Genomic DNA, 17,375 nt, shown 5'->3' with positions numbered 1-17,375 from the left:
AAATGCAGCAGCCGTTATTATCAACCCGTATTTTACTGTAGACACACTGGTGTCTCTTATAAAGGGGTACGCCTGTAATCCTAAATTGTCACAGTTCAATCCGCAAGTACTTCTAGTTTACGTATGTAGCATTTACAATGACTTGCTCCACCATTTGCAACAAGATGAGTTGTGTTGCAGTCGTTGCAAGCATGATTTCCTAGCTTGCAGCTGCTGAAAACACCGACACGACGTGGACCAGGAGACCGTGAAAATCAAGATACAAGCGTTACTTAATTTTAGAACCCATCATGCACGAGCGGAGTTACTGTGGTTTAGTCAAATGCTTTAGTTAATCACTGTCTCTTTCCTTTCATAATATAGCTAGCACACTGAGACCTACCCATGGGGCAAGAACTTGCGTTCCTTTGTCAGCAGGGGCAGGGGGCAGTGCTAGCGCAAACATAATCAGAGCAGCCTTTCTGTGCCTAAACTGACATGGAAGAACTAACTGAAGTCGTGGAATCCTGGCGCCGCTCCTGTTCGTCAATGCGCGTACCTTGACTGAGTAACTTTCTTTTCATTTTAACTGACAGCATATGTTTTTATAGGTGTCCTGTGTTGTGTTATCTTTCTCTCCCTCTTTTCACTCTTTTCTCTACCTCTTTCAATCTCCCCCTTCCCGTTCCAAATCCAGAAAAGCTGGGTAGCAAACCAGGTTTCCTGGAATGGTCAACCTCCCTAGTTGCCTTTCCTTTTCCTCCATTTCTTTTTTTTTTTCATGTTTGTTCTTTGAACGCGCTGCTTGCGTGTAATCGAGAGTGCGTGGCGCACCTATGGTGCTCAATATATGCAGCTCGTGATGCTCAAATCGGCCAACGGCCGTGGAGAATGTATCGAGGAGGAGGGAGCGATTTCGTAGCAGATTTGGAGGATTATTTCGAGCCGCGTGCTGCGCTATATAATGCTTGGCTCACGTGCTGTCAGGAGTCTTGACTACCGATCGGTGGCGGTCTCTCACCATGCTGCTGGAAAGGTATTGCAGTGTTGCGTTTACATTCGTAAGCACCGAAGTACATTTGCATGAAGTTGCGCGTTCATCCCATTTGAAACGAAACGCTTTATATAGCGTTTAAGTCGTCGCAAGAACTATTTCCTTGCAGGAAGCCTTTTAATACGTCAGTAAAGGATCGAGCCCCAAAGTGCCGCAAAAACTCGTACTTACGGCAGCGCGAAAGTCCAACTTTTTTTTTCTGTCGTAGTTTGCAATCTAAACTTGCAATCCGAACGTAACTGTGCCCAACATTGCGATAATAACGTGCTGCGCGTCCGAGCCCTCGGACTCAGCTTTGGACGTGCCAAGAATAGTAGAACAATTAAGCGACAGCTAGCCAACGTTTAGTTTCAGAAGGTGGCGAACTGGAGAAGATGGTGGTTAAATCTGGCGCCAGCGCCGATGGCGAAACAAAAAGGCTAAAACGAAGAGGAAGTCACATGTTTTTGCAGGGGGTTATGGGATCGCTAGGTCACGCCGTCGTCTTGTGTCGTCTGCATCGCCACTCATATGACCGCGTTGTTGAGAGCCCACTATAGTTCCGAATGTGCATTTTTATGCAGGTGTTTCACTCGAAGATGATGCAATGTGTCAGAAGCCTGCATTGAACATTGGTCTTCACTGTTGCGAATTAAGTTCATATCGCTTGCGGTCGAAAGCGGTTGTTTTCGAAGCTTGCGCGACCACTTCTCCGAAAGTAGAAGACGCCGCAACTTCGCTGCTTTTCTGCGACACTACTGTTTTGTTTGTGAGAACTTCAGCGCCCACGGCTCTTAATGCGAGAGGCGGCGGCGAGAAGTTCCCGTGTGCGATGTTCACAACTACCGGACAGCAGTACGTGGCCCACTGTGCTCACCCGGAGCTAAGCGCAGAGTCAAGACATACAGACGTGCCTGACACAGTAAGGCTATTTGAATTATCGCATCCCGTTCACGTTTCGAACGCGGTAACCTCATCAGTGCCCAAGTGTTTTGCGACGTTTTCGCAGTCGGCTGACATGTACGGGCTGCTGCGAACAATATTTGACGATTGCGCGCGTATCACGTGACACACACGCGTAAGGGCAAAGCTTAGGATCCGGAGGCGCTTCATCTGGCTAAATAGCGAGGACAAACAACATTTCACGATTACATCATGTTCTGCGCCCCCTAACTACCGTATCTACACAGAAGAAAACAGCCTTTCTATGCATGGCGATTATATTCGGCTGATTCGCGCCGTTGCTTTGCACTCGGCGGATATTATAAACACGAAGTTTAAAGCTGCAAGTTTATTGTATATGCACAGCATAAGCCGTAATAACGCTGCGAGTGGCACACAGGCACTCTACAAGGGAGTATCACGGAACACAGTATCGCAGCACGCCACAGAACACCTACCAGCACTTAAGTTTCGCTTTTCCAGCTCGTCAATCGGATGGCGGCGTCAGTGCCGCTCGGCACATCTGACATCGGCTTGCCTCTCTCTCGCCGGCTCGATGCGCGAGAGAGAGGCAAGCCGATGCCCGAGCCACAGAAGCGTGACCAACCTTGCGAGAAGGAGTACTCTATTCTTCCCTGCTTCCGGCTTCTCAAAATGTGACGTAACGGTATACCCTTGCAAAAATTACCAATAGAAAATAAATAGACAAATAGAACAAGGAATAATGGACAAGAAAGGTGCAAGCTTTAATGATTATGGAGCAAACATCTGTAGCTAACACGATAGTCTAGATGAGGAGAGAAAAGTGATAACTCCTGTTTTGTTCGCATTAAAAGTTGGTGCCAATGAAGGAGCAATAAGTGCAGGTGAATACGGTTGAGAACAGGATGACTGAATCAAATTGGGAAATTCGTAGGCCTGTGTGAATCTTGAAACAGCTGGCAAAAAGACGAAAAAAAAAAACAGTGGGGGTTATCAAGAGATTGCTGGCAGTGAGAAGCATTGAAGGGATATGACAAACGATAAGACAAGATTTACTAAGGTTTACTGTTGCATACTGAAACGTGTATTAGCGTGTGTGAAATGCTACATGGTGGTTGCATGCCTTGAAACTCCCATGCATGCTATGTATATGCTGTCAACGTTACGACAGTGTCTGGTGCGTCCTTCAGGTAGAAAGCTTTGGGATATCAAGACAACAATTTTGCCTCTTTGAGAAGCTTTGTACCTGGTAGGCTACATTTGAAACAGCAGAGATTGACACCTGAAGTTCTTTTTCTTCTCTTGAAACGCTCTGTTGTCACAGTTTTCTGCGTTCGCAGTGCTTTTTAACCATATCCGAGGAGTTTGCGCTTGGACGAGGGGCCATTTGCTGGCTGGGCTAGTAGATTGATCCAATGTCAAAGCTACTGTTATGTTCCTGGCTGCGTGACTGGGTACAAGTCTTGCAAAAACATATCCTCACTGCTCAGCGGGCCTAACGAGGGGCTCTTCAACTCTTATTACCGTGCCCTTTTACCCGTTCATTGATATAAGGGCATTCCATACACAGTCATTGTACAGAGAACACAGTAATTGCCATGGTTTATTTTGCAACACATTCCTTCATTTCAAAACAGGGCAAGTTTCACGACACGGTTCTGACAGTTCTTCTGGTGCAGACATGGTCACCATTATGCCAACCTTAGTTCCAATCTTCTTAAGACGCTGTGGATAAGAAATAACAGCATTCTTTTGCTGCAAGTGAAACTAGCCTTGTCTTCGTTTATTGAAGCCTTGGAAGACATGCTGACATTGTCGTTTAGCTGGAATAAGCTCTACAAGGACAGACTCCCTGAAACAGTGCATCACTTGCAAAATCTGCCCCCAATAGATTGTGATACACACAAGAAGGATATGAGAAACAATAACCTAGTGAAGTTCGTTATTGTCTCAAGAAGACTTTATACTCGTTGATACAAACTCGTGGGGCACTATGAAATTCTTCAAATTAGGCAGAGTTTGAATTAGTGGTCAGGTGCTAAAATGTACAAACTGTAGAGCTGTACAAAAAACATAGCGCCACACTATGCGGGGAGAATGCAAAGAAGCCACCTTGAACTCATTATTGCGAGTTTGGCACTATTTCACAATACTTTAAGGAAGTTGTGTTGATTAATTCATGAAGCTTTTAAGAGTCAACAGAATTAATTCATGAGTCAATGATATGCCAGAAAAACACATCAGCATCATGCATACATGTGAGCAGTCAGCTTCATGTCGAAACTAAAAGACCTTTCTTTGTGAGAAATCCATACGATTTTCTTGTGGCTTCAAGCTACAAACAGGTTATTGTCTTCTTTCCCTTTCTTAAGGAACTATAATCGTGATGTGAATGCAGCCCCAGTTAAAACAAAAGAAAGGTGGGGGTTGTGTGTGTGCTAGAGGTGCAACACAATGAAACAGAAGCATTTTTCAGCAAATGAGATTATGGATGCTGCGCTGGAGCTTTTAGACAAGCTACGAATGATGCCCATGCGTTCAGAATGGAAGACACAACTACACAAATGAAAATTATACTAATTTTTCTTGTTGGATTAACCTTATTTTGATCCAGGTGGAAGGTGTGCGTGTGTGGGACGTAAGTGCCCCTGGTCACGTTTGTTGCATAATCTAGTTATTAACTACATCTTAGTATCAACATACAAAGATTATCACGGGTGTTGCCTTTGGGTAATCTGCTGGGCTTATATGAGGGCTGCATCAGCGTTGGTATCAGCCTCACAAAGCTCAAGAGAAGCCAGAAATAAAGGTCACTATTTCGGTGGTATTCGATCTCGCCATCCAATGGACTGTCACAGTCTTTCAGAGAGCCTTACAGCAAAGAAATCACATTGCGATCGGTGCATGGTTGCCCAAGAAATATTATTGAAGCATTCTAATAATATGTGCCAGTCAAATCAATAAATTAATGTTAACCAGATGTATCCTCATTACTTAACAGACTGACATTGTATCTCGTGCAAAGGGAAGCACTTGCAAGTAACTTGGAGAGAAGCTGAGAATGTGAACGTACTTCACGTTCACCTTTGCTTTCTGCACAAATAATGACTCATCAGAAGCAGATAGAGTACGGGTGCTACAAAATACAGGTTCTTATCTCTTCTCTTCCAATTATTTTAGTCCTTATATATGTGTGTGTGCATGAGCTACCCAAGCGATTGATTATCGAGAGAGATCCTGCTCCCACAGAACAAGGAGGCTTCCAGATAAAAGAGGAGACGAAGCTAAAGGTGTGCAGTTTTTCAAACTCTCTGGCGCATGGAATAACTGGAAGATTGGTTTTGAGGATACCATGCCATTCATATTTCTCGGCTTGCTGTTATCCATCTCGTCAGTGCGAATATTCGTGCGTAATCTGTCGACTATGATTACCGACACACTAGTACAAACGTTCTTGAAAAATTCTTCGGAGCATTTAGTTTTGCAAATCGACAGACAAGAAAATGGTCTACATCATTTTTGATTGGCCGATAATTTTTAAATGTGCATTCTCAAACCGTTACATGCTTTTCAATCCGAGAGCACACGAAGACAAAAGGAAAAAACCAGTTAGACAGGACGATCGCTGCACATAGTAATACGAAATGTCACCAACTTCGAACACGGCTGAACTTCATTATATGCTTAGTATTATTAATTAATGGAATTTAACGTCCCAAGACCACCATATGACTACGAGAGGTACAATAGTTGAGTGCTCTGGAAATTTTGACCACCTGGGGTTCTTTAACGTGCACCTAAACCTAAGCACACGGCCCTCAAGCACTTTCACGTCCATCGAAAATGCACAGGCTGCGATTCGATCCTGTGGCCTGCAGGGCAGCAGCCGAGTGTCTAGATTACCGTGGTGGGTATATGCTTAGTAATCATCTCTTTGCCTGTAATGTGTGAAAAAATGCTGAAAGCAAAAAGAAAAAGAAAATTTCTGTGTGTACGTCATAAGCAGTAAGCAATGCATGTTTGAATCATTCGTGGAAGATTTAAATAAGTATATTAGGTTCATTTTCTCTCAAAATGTTGTGCTGCCATGACGAGAAATGGAGCCTGATAAAAATATTGACAAATTGATCGAGCAATGATGAATGTAAGAAATGGTTGCAATGATGATTATGGAGCAAACTAGTGTAGCTAATGGAAAGTGATAATAATCAGGATATTTTGGTGTAGGGTTGATAACTCTTGTTTTGTTTGCATTAAGAGTTGGTGCCAAGATGCAGCAAGAGCAGTTGAGTGGTTGAGAACCGGGTGACCGCATCGAATTGGGAAATTCGTAGACCTGTGTTGAACAGCTTCGTAGACTTGTGTTGAACAAAAAGAGAAAAGAGAATCATAGAAACAGATCGCTGGCAGCGAGATGTATTGATTCAGTATAGGGCATACAATATGCCAATGAAGACAAATGATAAGATTTACTAAGCTGCTACCTAATTAAGTTTTCATACTTTCCAAGAACCATGTGTGAATGGAACTGTCTTACTGATACATGTGATGAATGAATTACCCTACCAGACAACCTTCTTCGCCCTTTATTGTTTCGTTTTGCAATTATTTCATTTATATTTGTGTATGTATTACCACCCTGCTCAAACCTTGAGTCTGCAGTATTGAATAAATAAAAAATATGGTTACGTACTCCAACATGACCCATTGTGTTTAAGCAGTTGCTTACTGATCACCTCACGCCGTAATAATAGGACCTTACACTGTTCTTCATGTCTCGTTAAATTGTAATGTTTTTATTTTGCACCCAAACAGGTAATCTATTTCACTGAGATGTGCGTTTCGAATTTGTGACCTGACGAGTCTCATGTCTAACATTCTATGTTACCCCCCCCCCCCTTATGTAATACCCCAACAGGGGCATTTAAGAGAAAACAAAAGACGATGATGATGACTTAGCACGTGGGAAGTGCTACAGAAACCCTTTGCTACATGTTGGTGGTGGCGTGCCTGGAGACTCCTATGCGGGCTTCACACCCTGTCAACGTTATGGCAGTGTCTTGTGCGTCCTTCACCTGGAAGGCTTATGCACGAGATAACAAGGCAACAATTTCGCCTCTTTGAGATGCTTCGTACCTAGTAAGTTATGTTTCAAACAGTAGAGGTCGACTCTGGAATCCCCTTTCTCCTTTTGCAAAGTAGAGTAATAGTCCATTTATTTATACGGCACTGGAAAAAATGCCTAGAAATAGATTAGAATTCTGAAACACATGATAGACAGCAAAAGCACGAGTGCTACAGATTAAGTGGAAGGTTTTCGCTGTTTGGTCTTATGAAAGGCAGACTATGTTATGAGACAATACTCTACCTTAACTGATTTGGAGTTTCTTCTCACATGTACACTACAGTACTAAGTACCACCGCAGATTTATTTTTATGAGCAGTCTAACAGGCAATAAAGGTAGCAAGAGAAGTACATTTGACAATAGAAGTTTGCAGCAGACCATCTTAACCTACCTTTTATTAGGCTTGTGTACATTTGCTACATTAAATGCCAAAAATTAACAGGAATGTATTTTTTGCTTAACACACCATGAGACTTCAAGGCACTGTTGTATGAGGTGTTGGTATGTAGTGTCCCATTCAACAAAATTCGCTGTCCTACAGTGTTTTTTTTTTTTTTCGCAGCATGTTAGTCTCTGATGCAGTGTGTGCTACATCACAGACAGCTTTGCATGTGAAGGTTGTAGTATTTGCTTGAGCACAACTAGGCCAATGAGGGCAAGGTAGGCAAATATTTGATTATCGTTGACCATACTGTACACAAGGCCATCAGAGGAGGCCATAACTTTGTAGATAGCTTCAAATTTCAAAACTGTGCTGATAATCGAATTAAGCGGGCTGCATGAGAAACGTAATAATGCTCAGTTGAAGTTCTGCCCTGAGGGTGTGTTTTTGCAACTAGTAGTTCAGCATCCTTCTATTCATAGCTGCTCTTTCATAAACTTTGCTAATGCGAGAGAATACACAACTACTACACTTGAAGTAGTGACTACTTACCAGTTAAGCACTCACCAATGAAACCACTCGGTTGGGCGGTTCACAGTGACGCACAGAACACAGCACACACTTGAATAGCACAAAGGAACTTAATTTATTAACAGCACAACAAACATGAAACTTTGAGCACTACAAATGTTCATAGTAAAAAAAAAAAAACAGTTCCAGGGGAAGTTTGCTTCGAGGCCAGCTCTTAACTTATGCTTCCCGCTCTGGTTACACGATGTGGCCGCTAGCTCTGCGGCGTTCAGGTCCCTGGACTCTCCTTTCACCGAGGTCAGTGTCACCGAAACTGGAGGAACTTCAGCACAGAGAAGTGAGAAATTCATGGTTCGGTCTCACTTCTTGTCGCCGCTGGCGCTGGACTCGTGGCGAACCTCGATGGGGATCGGCTTGCTCTTGTCCACCTTGGGAGCCGGGTTCTTGCGAGGAGCTTCCAGGGCGAGGTAGCCCGTCGGGGTCAGCTGGCACTTCACCGACTGCGGGTCGACGTCTTCGGGCAGCACGTAGCGGCGGGTGAACTCGCGCTTCACGTAGCAGCCGCGGTCGTCAGACTTCTCCTCGTGCTTGCCGTGAATGATGACGCTGTTGTCCTTGGTCTTGACGGTGATCTCTTCGGGCGAGAAGTGCCGGGTGTCCACGTTGATGGCGAACTTGTCGCCAGTGCAGGCAACCGCATCGCCGGTCTGGTTCTGGAGTTGGGCAGCGGCACGGCCCGACCGGCTGGGTTCCAGGTAAAACCGCTGGTGGAAGAACGGAGGGTCGAACAGCTCACCGTCGAGGAAGGTGCGTCCGAAGTCGTCGTTGAAGAACCGCCGGGCGAAGTCGGAGGGACCCCAGTTGTCGCCGTACAGCACTGGAAACAGGGCCATCACTGCTGTTCGATTCGGGGAGTCGCGTCCACGAAGATGCGAGGCTTCAGGCTCGTAATCGAGGCTGACGAGAAGTCGAAATATGCCTCGAGCAACGCGCTCTCGCGCTTTTACACAGACGTGCGCTCGCTTCGGTGGTGTTCGCGAACGTTCGAGAACCGGGGAGAGAGCGCGAGACTGACTCAGCCATCGCGAGCGTCGATTGGTTGGAAGGAGTCACGTGGTGGAGACCGTGCAGGTGTTTTTAATGTTTTTCATGTGGGCGGTGGCGAGGCGGTTGGTTTGTTTCTAGAAATTTCGCGCGCTTTCGCGCTTGTCGCCGTGGCGTTCCATTCATTCAGCGTCGCGTTTTCTTATTTTGTTCCCGATTGGTGGATTGTGGGCTTTGGGGAATGACGCAAACAGTTGCGACGACCCGGCCAAGTGACTCGTGCGTCCATTTACGGTTGTATTCCGCAAGCTCGTCACAAGAGATACATCGAATCTCGGCGCTGTATAAACCGCGTCTCGTTAGATGTGGGGCTGTTGTTATTTCAACGTGATATTTTCGTACACTGACTGCTTAGGAGGTGCTGGCGGGCTAGTTGGCGGCATACGATCTGTAAACAACAGCTAAAATGTAAGAAACAACGAACAAACACACAAAACAAGCGGTGAAATCGAAGTTTGATCAGCTTGTCGTGGTCGTGTGTGCTTCGCTTTTGTGTATTTAAGCTGCCGTTATTAAAAAAAAAAAACAGTGGCTTTTTGTTATAATTGGAGTAGTTCGAAGTAAATTGCACGGTGACATACGTGACAACACATGTGTATGTGTTGATTGCGAAAATGTAAGAAGAAAAAAAAGACCTCTCGAATTTCGCATTCCTGCACGCATGCTGCATCTTTCTCATGGCGCAGCGAATTGTGTTTGTACACATTCAATTAAAGTGCGGTCAGGCTCGTTCGTGAAACAAGCTTGACCCACTGAACTCTAGTGGAGATCAGTGGCTTGACCTTCGTAGGCGCGTCACTAAAAAAATAGGGGGATGCTTCGTTTTGTTCGGGACATGTAATATGCCGATGGAATGAACAGCTTGCATAAACATTAACTTCATTTACCTTAGACGCCCAAGGCGCGCAAAAAGTCTTTTAAGTAAGCGGTCTTTTTCGAAGTTGAAAGACTTTTAGCAAAGAGGTGTTGGCGGCGAACCACGACCGGCTTTATAAATAGCGACCTGCGCACGCGCCCTTCTCCTACGGGGCTACGCGGTCCAAGAAAAGCCGCGATGTTGACGGCGCGTCTCACCAGGGGGCACTGGGTTTAATCCTCAACTTCGTGTCGGCTGCTACAGCTACTACGACAGCGGAACGCGCGAGATCGTGTAAACCCCGTGCCTTTGCAAACATCAGCTGTTTTGTTTTTTGTTCTGCCTACCATGACGTGAAACAAGGCAGTATATACCAACTTCCAACCAACCAACTTCGAGGAAACGTAGAAACGTCAGCACTCGTAACGGTGGCTTGTTGCACGGGCCCGCAACCTGGGCTAGCTTTTCCTGGCAGCCTAGACAACATTGTCAAAGAATGTTATGCAGTGCCATGCTGGTTCTGTCTAATGAGGTATATTTAGCAGGTCCGCGAGGTGCACTCCGAAGTGCAGGAAAACAAGTAGGCTAGGTCGGCTGTTACATTTTGTGCGCGTACGTACTTGTCACTTTATCCTTTCGAGAGTTCTTGCGCAACTTCACCTTCAATTGTGGCTTGTTTGATACGCAGGTCACACAGATTGGTGCAATGAGCTCGCTAACTTTTAAACTGTATTACGGTAGTTGTACCTGCATTGGCCGTCTCGTCAGATTTATCGCGTTTTATGCAGGTGACGGGAGCGCCAACAAATATTACACGCTTTTTTTTTTCTGGGTTTTACGCGCTGTGCTTGCATTTGGGCTTCGAGGCGCACCGTAAGGACTACGGAATTAGTTCAAGGAAACTTGAACGTGTGACGAAATGAGGACACACCCAACTCATCTAATCCATGCATTCAAGCTTAGAGCAACAATAGATCACAACTTGCCAAATGTTTTATTCGTTAAATGACACACTGAATCACGAGCACATTTAGAGACAGTCTGGCCTTCAGAATTAGACCTTCAGCACCTTTCGCGAGGTGGGTTTCGTTTTACGGTTTCGTAAACTGCTGTGCTCCCTCCAGCACAGCAGTTTAGAAAACAATTATATCACGGTGTCGCTTTGTTTTCTTGTGTTGTCTTTTTTCTATCTGTAACTGTTCACTTAATCTTATGTTTCAGTTCAAGCTGCGTAATGATTGTGCACATACATGGGTAGCGTTCCAGTGTAGCTAGGTGAGGCAGCAGGAGCTTCCGGGTGTCCGTGCCAGTAGCAGCTTGCTTGACAGGCTCGACAGGCAAGGCTGGCACTTCACCCAATCAGATGTGACTTCATAAGATCCCTGCACTTACTCTACAACAGGCGGTATCTGCCCCCCTGACAAGCTTGAAAAAAACTTCGTGTTCGACTTGTCTCCAACAAGACGAACCACTCGAAAGCCAGCATCTTCAACAGACTGCATCACATTAAGAGCAAGATGAATGTTCTTCAGCCACAGGTTCCGCACATCCGTGATCGGGAACGATATTCCTCGTGATGCGGCCGTGCGCCCGCTTGATTTGCAGAGCAGCAATAAACCATTGCGCAAGTTGCACCGTGTAACTACTTCGCCCAACTTCTTTCAACCATAGCTAGTAGTTGAGGTAATACCAAGAGACGTGCATGCAAATGCACAAGCAAACGCGCCGATCACCCTCGCCCGGCAGCATACGCAGTCGCGAGGATGGGAGACGTGAGGATTAAAAGCAGCGCCACGGCTTGCAGCGGCGCTCGCGGAAACTATAAATAACACACCAAGCAAAAAAAATCACGGACACGGCGCTGGTGGCGGATGCGCAGGTCGCTATTTATAAAGCCGGTCGTGCGGCGAACACACACGGCAGCAACGATCTCCTTTTAGTGTTTTCGTTCGAGGACGCTAGCGAAAGCGTGGCGCTAGCAGGTAAAAGAGAAGCAATGAAAATTAAACAATGTATCACAATGTACAAATTAAAGACTTGTTGCACTGCTCGTTTCTTCAAATAAGTTTAAGAATAAGAAATGAAGAAACACCAATGTAAAAGTTTTTTGCACTAGATAAGGAAGCATTCCCATAACTAGCGACGTGCACAAGTCCGTCTGGCACCACTGGGCTTTTATTTACCCTATTTGTTTTTCGCTGCTCTCGACACGTTATGGGCGACCGTACGGGAGAAAAAGCGAGGATCGCAAGCCTCACGGCCTGCCTTCTCGCTCTGGAAAGCGAGGCAGACGCTGCAAAAGCCGCCAAGGAGAGGATAAAGCAGCAACTGCTATTCAGCAGTTCCTTGCTGTGCGCACTGGAGCTGTTGGAGAAGGCCTGCAATCGATCGATCTGGGCCTTCAGACGAAACGAGAGGTGGTTCGAGGGAACTGTACCTCACCTCGGTGAGCAGAACTTCAAGCAATCTTTTCGAGTGTACCCGTCCGCCTTTCGTTTCATTGTGGAGAGCTTGCGCAGTGAGCTCGAAAGGCAGTGCGCCAGCATGCGTGAAGCCATCACTCCTGAGAAGCGAGTCGGCATTGCCCTATACAAGCTGTGCTCGTCAGCCGAAGATAGGACTGTGGCCAACCTCTTCGGCGTTGGACGCTCGACAGTAAATACCTTATACAGGCAGTTTTGCGAGGCTGTTGTCGCTGTACTGGAACACGAGTGTATCAAAATGGTGACCGCAGAGGAAATGGCGAGGCACATTCAGGAATTCGAGGCCGTCACCGGTTTCCGCCAAGGCGTCGGAGCCTTGGATGGATGCCACTTTCCAATCTCGCCACCTAAGGGGCATGTCACAGACTACTACAACTACAGAGGCTGGTAAGTGGCCTAATACAACTTCTTAATGTAAAAAAAGCATGATTTATACCGTATTTTAATGTGCCTAGAAAACAACAGTATTCAACCTTTTCGTTACGCTATATAGTTCACTCCTAGCTCTGCCACAAAGGCAAGTCCACATCGCAATAAATAAAAAAAAGCGATGCCAAGTGCTTTAGTCAACGCATAATTTGGTTCCTACCATCTCGCATCATTTACAGGCACTTGAGCAAGCCAAGCAATGCAGTTTTCACGTAAGCATTTTAACGCAACAGCATGAAGATTCCAGATTGCATTTGCAATGATAATTCCGACATGCTCATAACGGCCGCAGAAAGCAGCAGCTCATCTGCAGAAAACCTAATGTCTATTACTTACTATATTGAAGATATATGACAAGGCTGCAAGAAAAAAAAAAAACATCCCTGGCTCCATTAATGACCACAGGAAGCAGCAGATTCTTAGCTGTACACAAATATACATGCTTTTGTGATAGTACTTTAAGGTAGCTGCACGACTGTAACAACTACAAAAACACACACACACACATTTGGTGTCCATTGCACTTCGCTGCATTCACCTTACGTGCCACGCTCCTTGTTTTTTGCAGGTATAGTATCATCTTGCTGGCACTTGTGGATCACAGATACCGCTTCAGGTATATCAACATTGGAGCACCTGGACGCTGCCATGACTCGCACGTGTTTGGGTATTCGCAAATCTCCAATGCTATTAAGGGTCCCCTTTTTAAAGCTCCACTTGCCACCATAGCCGGGACAGTAATACCACCACTGATTCTGTGTGACCAAGCATTTTCATTAGCACCCAGCCTGATGCCTTAGCAGCCGAGTGTCTTAGCGTCCAGACCACCATGGCAGGTATATGCTTAGTAATCATTTCTTTGCCTTTAATGTGCGAAAAATGGTGAGAGCAAAAAGAAAAGAAAATTTCAATGTGTTCATCATAAGCAGTAAGCAATGCATGTTAAAATCATTCGTGGAAGAATTAAATAAGTATATTAGGTTCATTTCCTCTCGTAATGTTGCACTGCCATGACGAGAAATGGAGCCTGATAAAAATAGACAAATGGAACGAGGAATGATGGATGTAAAAAATGGGAGCAGTGATGATTATGGAGCAAACTGCTGTAGGTAATGGAAAAGTGATAATAATCAGGATATATTGGTGTAGGATTGATTACTCTTGTTTTCTTTGCATTAAGAGTTGGTACCAAGATGCAGCAAGAGCATTTGAGTGGCTGAGAACTGGATGACGGCATCAAATTGGGAAATTCCTAGACCTGTGTTGAACAGCTGGCAAAAAAAAAAAAAGATGTAGGGGTTTAACAGAAACAGATCGCTGGCAGCGAGATGTATTGATCCAGTATAGAACATACAATATGCCAATGAAGACAAATGATAAGACTTTCCAAGAACAATATGTGAATGTAACTGTCTTACTGATACATGTGATGAATAATCACCCTACCAGACAACCCTCTTCGCCCTTTATTGTTTAGTTTTGCAATTATTTTACTTATATTTGTATATGTATTACCACCCTGCTTGGATTTTGAGTCTGTAGTATTGAATAAATAAAAAAATATGGTTACATACTCTAACATGGCCCATTGTGTTTAAGCAGTTGCTTACTGATCACCTCACGCAGTAATATTCATTACCACCTTACACTGTTCTTCATGTCTCGTTAAATTGTAATGTTATTTTGCACCTAAACTGGTAATCTGTTTCACCGAGATGTGTGTTTCAAATTGGTAACCTCACGAGTCTCATGTCTAACTTTCTATGTTACCCTCCCCCTTATGTAATACCCCAACAGGGGCCTTTAAGGGAAAATAAAAGATGATGACTTAGCATGGGAGAAGTGCTACAGAAACCTTTTCCTACATGTTGGTGCTGGCGTGCCTTGAAACTCCTATGTGGGCTCCACACCCTGTCAACGTTATGACAGTGTCGGGTGCATCCTTCAGCTGGAAGGCTTATGCATGTGCTTGAGATATCAAGGCATCAATTTAGCCTCTTCGAGATGCTTCGTACCTAGTAAGTTACATTTTAAACAGTACAGATCAACTCTGAAATCCCTTTTCTCCTTTTGCAAAGTAGAGTAATAGTTCATTTATTCATACGGCACTGTAAAAAATGCCTAGAAATAGATTAGAATTCTGAAACACATGATAGACAGCAAAAGCACGAGTGCTACAGATTAAGTGCAAGGTTTTCGCTGTTTGGTCTTACGAAAGGCACACTATGTTATGACACAATACTCGACCCAAACTGATTTGGAGTTTCTTCTCACATGTACACTGCAGTACTAAGTACCACCTCAGATTTAATTTTTTTTTTTTATGAGCTGTCTAAAAGGCAATAAAGATGGCAAGAAATGTACATTTGACAATAGATGTTTGCAGCAGACCATCTTGACCTACCTTTTGTTAGGCTTGTGTACATTTGCTACATTAAATGCCAAAAATTAACAGGAATGTATTTTTGGCTTAACATACGATGAGACTTCAAGGCACTGTTGTGTGAGGTGTTGGTATGTAGTGTCCCATTCAACAAAATTCGCTTTCCTACAGCGTTTTTTTTTTTTTTTTTCACAGCATGTTAGTTTCTGATGCAGTGTGTGCTACATCACAGACAGCTTTGCATGTGAAGGTTGTAGTATTTGCCGGAGCACAACTGGGCCAATGAGTGCAAGGTAGGCAAAGATTGCATTATCGTTGACCATACTATACACAAGGCTATTAGAGGCCATAACATTGTAGATAGCTTCAAATTTCAAAACTGTGCTCAAAATACAGACATGACACCTTTGCTTTATCCACCATGAATCTAATTAGGCGGGTTGCATGAGAAACGCAATAATGCTTAGTTGAAGGTCTGCCCTGAGGGTGTGCTTATGCAACAAGTAGTTCAGCATCCTTCTATTCATAGCTGCTCTTTCATAAACTTTGCCTATGCGAGAGAATACATAACTACCACAGCGAAGAGTTAGCAGTGAAGCACTCACCAGTGAAATTACTCGGTTGGGCGGTTCACACTGACGCACAGAACACAGCACACACTTGAATAGCACAAAGGAACTTAATTTATTAACAGCACAACAAACATGAAACTTTGAGCACTACAAATGTTCATAGTACAAAAAAAAAAACAGTTCCGGGGGAAGCTTGCTTAGAGGCCAGCTCTTAACTTATGCTTCCCGCTCTGGTTACACGATGTGGCCGCTAGCTCTGCGGCGTTCAGGTCCCTGGACTCTTCTTTCACCGAGGTCAGTCTCACCGAAACAGAAGGAACTTTAGCACGGAGAAGTGAGAAATTCATGGATCGGGCTCACTTCTTGTCGCCGCTGGCACTGGACTCGTGACGGACCTCGATGGGGATCGGCTTGCTCTTGTCCACCTTGGGAGCCGGGTTCTTGCGAGGAGCTTCCAGGGCGAGGTAGCCCGTCGGGGTCAGCTGGCACTTCACCGACTGCGGGTCGACGTCTTCGGGCAGCACGTAGCGGCGGGTGAACTCGCGCTTCACGTAGCAGCCGCGGTCGTCGGACTTCTCCTCGTGCTTGCCGTGGATGATGACGCTGTTGTCCTTGGTCTTGACGGTGATCTCTTCGGGCGAGAAGTGCCGGGTGTCCACGTTGATGGCGAACTTGTCGCCAGTGCAGGCAACCGCATCGCCGGTCTGGTTCCGGAGTTCGGCAGCGGCACGGCCCGACCGGCTGGGTTCCAGGTAAAACCGCTGGTGGAAGAACGGAGGGTCGAACAGCTCACCGTCGAGGAAGGTGCGTCCGAAGTCGTCGTTGAAGAACCGCCGGGCGAAGTCGGAGGGACCCCAGTTGTCGCCGTACAGCATTGGAAACAGGGCCATCACTGCTGTTCGATTCGGGGAGCTGCGTTCACGAAGACGCGAGGCTTCAGGCTCGTAATCGAGGCTGACGAGAAGTCGAAATATGCCTCGAGCAACGCGCTCTCGCGCTTTTACACAGACGTGCGCTCGCTTCGGTGGTGTTCGCGAACGTTCGAGAACCGGGGAGAGAGCGCGAGACTGACTCAGCCATCGCGAGCGTCGATTGGTTGGAAGGAGTCACGTGGTGGAGACCGTGCAGGTGTTTTTAATCATGACCTACTACACTCCTGACCTGCCCAGAGAGCACCTCTTCCAGCGCCCACGTTCTAGTTCATACCTTCTGCCGCTAGGGCCGTCACCTACGAGCGGCGTGGCGCTAGGCAGCACCTGTTCGCTGTCGTCTGCTTCAGCCATCGCTGTGGCAGTGCAAATCGTTCTTATTGTGCATGAATTGTGTATGAATGTGTAAAATATGGCAAATAAAGCGATATGATTCCTCGTCAGAGTTGGCTGCATTCGTGTGGACGTTTGAAGCAGAAATAGAACCGTAAAAAAAGCACACAAAGGGTCACAGTGGCAAGCAGACGGGAACTTTTCTACAAATGAAGGAAAATTTATTATGAAAATATTTCTTGAATGAAAACGTAGTCCAACGAGATAAAAAAACTATTGTTAGGCATTCATTGTTCACACTGAATCACGAT

The 17,375-nt window shown here is 45.4% G+C and overlaps 3 protein-coding genes across 3 annotated transcripts; 1 reads left to right on the top strand and 2 right to left on the bottom strand.

The window, feature by feature from the left end:
* Nucleotides 1–8,071: 8,071 nt before the first annotated feature.
* Nucleotides 8,072–9,022, bottom strand: LOC119185157 (alpha-crystallin A chain). Its single transcript, XM_037434264.2, has one exon. The coding sequence runs from the start codon at nt 8,866–8,868 to the stop codon at nt 8,335–8,337; it is 534 nt and encodes a 177-aa protein (XP_037290161.2). The 5' UTR covers nt 8,869–9,022; the 3' UTR covers nt 8,072–8,334.
* A 2,973-nt stretch (nt 9,023–11,995) lies between these two features.
* On the top strand, nt 11,996–14,426 carry LOC142774668 (uncharacterized). The gene is made up of 2 exons (XM_075875303.1): nt 11,996–12,805; nt 13,416–14,426. Exons 1-2 carry the CDS (start codon nt 12,150–12,152, stop codon nt 13,645–13,647), a joined length of 888 nt encoding a protein of 295 aa, XP_075731418.1. The 5' UTR covers nt 11,996–12,149; the 3' UTR covers nt 13,648–14,426.
* A 1,469-nt stretch (nt 14,427–15,895) lies between these two features.
* On the bottom strand, nt 15,896–16,842 carry LOC119185002 (alpha-crystallin A chain). The gene has a single exon (XM_037434134.2). It carries the CDS (start codon nt 16,690–16,692, stop codon nt 16,159–16,161), a length of 534 nt encoding a protein of 177 aa, XP_037290031.2. The 5' UTR covers nt 16,693–16,842; the 3' UTR covers nt 15,896–16,158.
* Nucleotides 16,843–17,375: the final 533 nt, after the last annotated feature.

The sequence above is a fragment of the Rhipicephalus microplus genome, chromosome 10, assembly GCF_043290135.1.
Source record: "Rhipicephalus microplus isolate Deutch F79 chromosome 10, USDA_Rmic, whole genome shotgun sequence".
In the NCBI taxonomy this organism is placed as follows: domain Eukaryota; kingdom Metazoa; phylum Arthropoda; class Arachnida; order Ixodida; family Ixodidae; genus Rhipicephalus; species Rhipicephalus microplus.
This window is presented reverse-complemented; position numbering and strand designations above follow the sequence as displayed.

Excerpts from the sequence above, each read along its gene's own strand:
- LOC119185002 (XM_037434134.2), bottom strand. The coding sequence starts at position 16,692 with ATGGCCCTGTTTCCAATGCTGTACGGCGACAACTGGGGTCCCTCCGAC.
- LOC142774668 (XM_075875303.1), top strand. The coding sequence starts at position 12,150 with ATGGGCGACCGTACGGGAGAAAAAGCGAGGATCGCAAGCCTCACGGCC. Across the intron at positions 12,806-13,415 it reads TACTACAACTACAGAGGCTG|GTATAGTATCATCTTGCTGG; the intron begins GTAAGTGGCCTA and ends TGTTTTTTGCAG.
- LOC119185157 (XM_037434264.2), bottom strand. The coding sequence starts at position 8,868 with ATGGCCCTGTTTCCAGTGCTGTACGGCGACAACTGGGGTCCCTCCGAC.